General features: G+C 50.1%; 1 protein-coding gene across 1 annotated transcript in view; it reads right to left on the bottom strand.

Moving 5' to 3' along the window:
• Positions 1-6,252, bottom strand: part of TXNDC5 (thioredoxin domain containing 5 (endoplasmic reticulum)) — a 40,744-nt gene extending 34,492 nt beyond the window's left edge. Inside the window, exons 1-2 of the mRNA XM_006864131.1 lie at positions 5,990-6,252; positions 628-777 (exon numbers count right to left, since the gene is read on the bottom strand). Coding sequence (XP_006864193.1) covers positions 628-777; positions 5,990-6,252 — 413 coding nt within the window. The remainder of the gene's footprint in view (positions 1-627; positions 778-5,989) is intronic.
• Between the last annotated feature and the right edge of the window lie 909 nt (positions 6,253-7,161).

The raw sequence follows: 7,161 nt of genomic DNA, 5'->3' as shown, positions 1-7,161 counted from the left end.
AAAAAAAAAAAAAAAGTCATCTTAAAGACATCACTTTGAGGACTAAGCTATGCCTGATCTAACCCATGATGTTTCCGATCATCTCATATGTATACAAAAGCTGGACAAGGAAAAAGGAAGACCAGAGAAGAATTGATGCCTTTGAGTTATGGTGTTGTTTAAGACAACTGAAAGTACAATGAACTGTCAGAAGAACAAACAAATCTATCTCAGAAGAAGTAGAGCTGGATTGCTCTTAGAAGCGAGGATAGTGAAACTTCATCTCAGGTACTTCAGACATGCTGTCAAAAAGAACAAGTCCCTGGAAAAGGACATTACACTTGGTGGAGCATCTGCGAACAACAGGAAGCCAGCCCCTCAGTGAACTAGAACGGCCCAGTGGCTGCAACAATGGTCTCAAACACGGCCGTGATTGGAGGAGAGCGTTAAGACATGGCAATGCTTCACTCTGCTGTACAAAGGGTCATTAAGAGTTGTAATCAACTCCATGGTACCTAACAACAGCTCTTCAGAACTGCAAAGGAATTCATCAAACATTTAACTTGGACTTTATGTGGCCCAGTGTAGCTGGGAAAGTGGTGTAGAAAAGCCTAAACTACATGGGATGTGGGCACCCGTCCCACTCACGTGGGGTATCCTCGGACGCCCTGGGCGGAGCACACATCCGAGTCTGCCGTGCAGTCCACTTTCACCACGTAGACCTTGGCATCTTCCATGCTGTTGTACTTGTCTCCCAGGTCATTCCACGTGGGCTGCAGCCGCTGGCAATGCCCACACCTACAAGGAGAATCACAAACATACTGAGTGCCCTGGCACTTCATCATCTGCGGAGGGCAGCTGTCTTACCACAGAGGGATGGCACACAACTACTAGAGGGCCTGCCACTCCCTCCAGAGACCCTGCATCCTTTCAGCACTTGGTTCATACTTAGCGAGCTAAGCCCATGTCCCCCTGCTGGCCTCCACACAGGAGCTCACCCTTGTCCCTTTCCACTCCTGAGCCATTCTGCAGTGCTCACAGTTTCTGATCTTGGCTTGCCCCTGGGACTCCATTCATCTTCATCACTTCCTCCTGACTTCCGCCTGGCTAGTCTATATTTGCCCTCCATTTCAAAGAATACATTCATTACAAGTATTGCTATTTTCCACACTTTACATTTCATGAACATACTAGTATCTTTTCTGTTACTAGATCAACTTTTGGATTCACAGAGCTGATCATTATCTCTAATTGTCTCAGCTGTCAGCAGTGTCTTATGTGGCCGCTGCATGAGCCCACAGACACTATCAGAGCTTAAATGCACATTCACAAAGCAGGATGGCTTCTCAATTCTCTGGCGGTGTACATTCGTGGTATCCACAAGGTATAATATTGCTGTTTAACACCAAGTTGGTTCCAACTCACAGCAACCTTATTTCCTTTTAATCATATCTATTTTATGTATTGGAGTCCTGGTGTGGCACTGTGGGTTAATGTGCTGGGCTGCAAAGTCAGTTTGAACCTCAAGGTCAGCGGTTTACACCAGGTGTTTCCTCAGAAACACTATACAGGGTCACTATGGGTTAGAACTGATTCAATGGCACGTAACAACAACATAGGGTTTCTGAGCAACGGTCGATGGGTTTGAACCACCGATCCCTGCGATTAGTAGTCCAGTGCTTACACTACAGTGTCACACCTTTGTAAAATGCTAGTCTTTACAAGGCCTCTTTACCAGGACATCCAATATGTGTACCTTCTTTGGTCTTCCTGAAAATAATTTCTAGATAAACACTGTGCTCAATATCCTTGCCTCTTTTCAGGTCTGACAGATGGTCTCAATGATAAACACCTCAAGTTAGGACTCAGTAAGTTGATGTCAAGCTAAGTTAAGCCTTTCCTAAGCAGCACCTTCCTAACCAAGCCAAGAGAATCTTTATTTTTATAAGCGAATCAAATACAATGATTCCCTCTTTTGTGGAGGATAATTTTGAGGGAAAATGCAGTGCTATGTTTGAGTATGTATAGTTCCAAGTTCCAAGAAAGCAAGCACTGTCCTCCTTGCTATATATGACCCTAGCTCCAGCACATGCGTGGTGTGCACTAACCGCCTGACAACTTGCTCACTGAATGAAGTTTAAAAAGTACAGTGCAATGGTACCACGTGTGTGAATATAACTTCTGCAAATTCAACAACATGAGCTTGACAAGAAAAAAAAGTAAGGTAAATAAGAAAATGAACAAAATCACACATTCCATAGCCCTCTGCAGTGACTGTGGCTTGCGGGATGTGGTGCTGTTGGCCTCCACCCAGCAGGTTCCTTCTCAGGGTTCAAGCATCTCAGTACAGCGAGTGTCCTGGTGCGGCGCTGTAGGGATAAGCCCTGGACCGTAAGGTTGGTTTACACTGCTGGGTCTGCAGTTCAGACCCTACAGCCGCTCCTCAGAAACCCTATACAGGGTCGCTATGAGTCGGACTAACTCGACAACACTTAACAACAAAACAACTGTTATCGCAGCACATCAAGGCTGATGCTGCTAAAGACACAAATGAAACAACTGGACCACTCAGAGCTGAACCAAAGAAGTCATGGTCTGATCTGATGCTGGGGGAAACTGGCTGCCTGGGCTTACTGAATGATCCCACATGACGTGGTCTCAAACAAGGCACCTTCCTAAGGGATTTCCAGGGATAGTCTGGACTCCTCTGGATGTTTTGGGTTCTTGCCGTCTTTTGCCGGTTATACTCATTTTAGATGCAGCTCTCACCTAGCACATGAGTTTGTCCGTATTCTTGAGAAGTCAACACAAGACTAGATTAAAAGTGCGAATAAGGAATAATTCATCGTGTCCAGATTCCAAACCAAGCATCCAGGACCATCACTCATCATCAGGCATGCCCCTCACGCTCTGGTCCAGGTGGCTGTTATAAAGTCATAGACGCCATTTAGTTGGTACAGCTGATGAGGAACCATGCAGCTACAGCATGTAACTCAGAGCCAGCCAGCTGCGATCAGAAGGTGGTTTGTGTCCATGTGACAGGGCAAGTTCACGTGATGCTCCCAAGGAGGCAGCCCAACCTTGACCTCATTGGCACCGCACTCAATATGACTAGCAAACTGGCTGCAGAGAAGCTGTGGACTGATGTTGGCAAAACATGTATAGCAGCAGGGCCAAGTCTTACATCTGCCAAGTGCAGGTCAAAGGCATATAGGTCACTACACTGTGTCTCTGCCCCCAAGTCTCAGTGGGTTTCCAGCAGTCCACAAAAACGGAAACAAGAAACAGGCAGGGAGTCCAGCCGACCCTGTACTCTGAGCCCCAATCTGCTCTCAAGTTAGAACTTTTAAATGCCATCACAGAAACATACATGTCTCTACTTAAATATCTGTAGAAGACTCTTAAGACAAACACACACAGAACTTACAAAGTTAATTCTTGTGGGACATCAATCTAAACCTCTCTAAGCCACAAACAGGAGAAAAAGGGAATTTACTTATTATCAATGGTCCACAATCGCCTGCACTGTCCCTCACTCAATCCAGAACCAGAGACTCCAGCTTAAACCTCTGTTGGCCACTGCATGGACTTTGTTGTTGTAAAGTGCTGTGGAGCTCCACCTCACAGCAACCCTGTATAGGGTTTCTGAGGAACAGCTGATGAGCTTGAACCACCAACCTCATGGTTCACACCAACCTTGCAGTCCAGCGCATTAACCCACAGCACCACATCAGGACTTAATGATGACAATTTTTCTTTAAAAAGTAACTAAGAAAACATCTTGGTGTGGCCCTGTGTGATAATGCACTGGACTGCATGGTCAGTTTCAATCACCAAGTTGGTGGTTCAAGCTTGCCAGCCGGTCCTCAAAAATCCTATACAGGGTTGTTATGAGTCAAAAAGGACTTGAAGGCACTTAACAACAACATGGACAGATTTATTCCATAGCAAGAGAGTCCAATTAAGTAGTCTCTTTAATTGGAATAATTAGTCTGAGGATACTCCTACGCAGAATAACTATATTATGTGATGCTCTAGGATAAGTACTGAACTGTGACCCACAAGGTCAGCAGTTCAAACCCACCAGCTGCTCATTAAGTCCTAGAAACGACTCCTCAGCGCTTAACATTATTTGGCTCAGCGGTTACGTGAATCCACCAGCTGCTCTGTGGGAGAAAGATTGCAGCCTTATAAATCCTATGGGCAATTCTACTCAGTCCTAGAGCAACTTAAGAGTCAGAATGGCAACTGACTTTGTGTTGTTTTTTAAAATGATTATTACCTTGTTGCCACAAAGTATCTTCTATACCACTGGTAGTTCCTAAAATCCACGACATTTGGTTCTTGGGAACTTTAAACACATTCTTTGACAAATTATTAGTAAGTGACTTGTTGTTAAGTGCTGTAGAGTAGGTTCCAACTCATAGCAGCCTGTATAGGTTTTCCCAAGAGCAGCTGGTTGAGTTTGAACCTCTGACTTTGAGGTTCAAACTGACCTTGAGGTTGAAAGCGCATCCTAAGGGACACACCCAAGGAAAAGCTGATTTAACTAGCAGAGTCAAAGCACTGTAAAACACCCTGGGTTCTAAACCCTGGAGGTGGGATCAAAGTTTTTCCCCACTTCCACCAGCACTGAGTTAGCAGATCCCTTCTCCAGGACCATGAGTCTTTCTTTTTGGCTCTGGGTGGTGTTGTTAAGTGCTGTGGAGTTGATTCCAACTTATAGCGACCCTGTACAGGGTTTCTGAGGAGCAGCTAGTGAGCTTGAACCATGCATTTTTGTGCTTCAAACTGACCTTGCAGTCCAGGGGGTTAACCCACAGCGCTACACCAGAACTCTGTTTAAGAATGCCAAATTTTGCAAACCGCATATTCAGGTCAACCCTGGATCCCAAACAGTCCTAAAATTGTGGACGTCTGCCCTAACTGCAAGATCAGTAATTCAAATCTACCAGTTGCTGCTCAGCTGGAGAAAAACGAGGCTTCCTGCACATTGGAAACCCTTCCCAGCCTCCTAAGTCCTTTGGGGGGTCGCTCTAAGTGGGAACGGGCTTGATGGCACACAACCACCCCTCTCTCTGGCATCTGGACCCTGGTAAGAAAGCACAACTGTGTTAATTGTGAATGACCAGGAGTCCTTCAGACAAGTACTTCCCAGGTTAGGGTCTCAGGTTAGCAGGGCGGACCACACCTCTAAAGAGAGTGAAGGCAGGGGGTATGTAGGCCACCATCTGTTCAATGCGGTGGTTCTACCTTGGCACAGTTTTCAGGAAACCTAGCTCAGAGACAGGAGGGAGATGACAGAGATGAATTTCAGGTGTGAGTCGGTGGGTTTCCCTCACCGGGAGCACAGTTCCCATCCATTCCAAACTACTGAGGACTCCGGGCAATTCTCACCACCCTCTGCTCCCCATGGCGGCAGAAACACCCCACCTCACAAAACGCACATAAAGTGAGGAGCCACACCTTGGTGGCTTGCTGTCGTTAAAACCCTCACGCAGGTCATCTGCCCTCAAGGAGCGCAATGAAAGCGACCACCTAAGTGTCCATGGCCGACCCCAGCTCGCAGCGATCAGCAGGGAGGCCCCTCCCAGGAGTCGCCGCCCACGTGGCTCCGTATGGGGCACGAGGCCCAAGAGTCCGGCCGGCCCAGGAAGTTTGGGCAGGGGCAGTCGGAGTGACGTCCAAGCTCCACCAAGTCCTAAAGGCAGAGGATCCCTCCCTTTGCCCGGGGGGTGGGATCGAGGAGTTCTGTAACAGGCGAGCGGATGGCTGAGCTGGTAGGGGGAGGAGAGAGGACTCCAGGGGCCGCCTGTTCCGGACTCCACTCGGGAGCCACCTCTCCTCCTCCTCCTCCCCGCGCCACGTCAGCCGGACCGCCAGGGAAGGTTCCCGGGACGGCATGACGGCGGCCGGAGCGCAGGGCGCTGGGAGACACGCAGGGCCGCTCTGCGTCCAGCCGGAGCGCAGCGGAGAGGTGCGCGGCCGGGGACAGCGGGCAGTTAGTTACCAGGGCGCGAAGAACATGACGAAGTGCGCGGCGCTCTGGATCCCGTGCGCGAACATGTCGGCCGTGTACAGGTGTTTGGCGTGCGGGTCCTGCGCCTCGGCGCCCCCGGCCGCTGGGGGACCGTCTGCCGGCGCCCCCGGCTCTTGGGCCCAGGCCCGTGGGCCGAAGCCCCAGCGCCCGCCGCCGCCCAGCAGCAGCAGCATCGCGGCCAAGGACAGCCGTCGGGGCAGCGGGGGGAAAAGGTGTCCGGAGCGCGCAGGCATCGCGGCTAGGCTGGGCGCGCTCTCGCCGCTGCGGCCGGTCCCCTAGCCGCCGCCCGCCTGCTGCCGCCGCCCCGCCCCACGTCGCGTCCCGCCCCGAAGAGGCCGCGCCACTTCCTTTGCCCGCCCTTTGCCGGGAGCGCGCAGCGCCTGCTCCTCGGCTTGCTGCCTGGTGTCCAAAGGCTACTGCAGCGCGGGGTGAGGGAGGGAGGGGAGCATGGGCCCTAGACCTTCAACACTCTGGGATGGCTCAGCTTAATCCCGCGAGGTTCCTGACCCTCCCCAAATCTAAGTTCCTAAACTCATTCCCCCTGGTCCCCACTCCGCTGAGCAAGGGTGAATCTTGGTGAAATAAACTAACAGGCCTGAGACAGGCAGAGAAAGCCACAGAGGGCACTGTCAGCCTGTGTTAACCTCAGTACACACAAAGACCCCGGAATTTCAGACAAAGGGAGAAAAGAGCTACCATCAGCAGAATGTAGGAAACCGGACAGAAGTAGGCGGGGTTGGCACATGAATGAGTCAGGTTCTTGGCTAGACATCAACTGTGACTCTGGGTCTAAGCTCAGAGGTGTGATGAAATCTACAAGAGGAACATTTACCTGTTACCCCTGCCCTATCCTCACATGAGGGTAAAGAGGAAAGGAGGTCAATGTGCTGTCTTCTAAATGTGCTTTAGTCCTCACAAGACTGGCCCATGGCATGTTGTTGTTAAGTGCCGTCGAGTCGGTTCCGACCCATAGCGACCCTGTACAGGGTTTGCGAGGCTGTAAATCTTTACTGGAGCAGAAAGCCTCATCTTTCTCCCGCGGAGCAGCTGGTAGTTTCGAACTGCTGTACTGTGCCCTAACTCATCCACGTGCGTCTGCTTAGCACACTTCTTGGGCACCTACTACTTGCTTTGCCCAAAAT

The sequence above is a fragment of the Chrysochloris asiatica genome, unplaced genomic scaffold (genome assembly GCF_000296735.1).
Source record: "Chrysochloris asiatica unplaced genomic scaffold, ChrAsi1.0 scaffold00060, whole genome shotgun sequence".
Lineage (NCBI taxonomy): Eukaryota > Metazoa > Chordata > Mammalia > Afrosoricida > Chrysochloridae > Chrysochloris > Chrysochloris asiatica.
The sequence above is the reverse complement of the archived record's forward strand: the minus strand, read 5'-3'. Positions and strand labels throughout refer to the sequence as shown.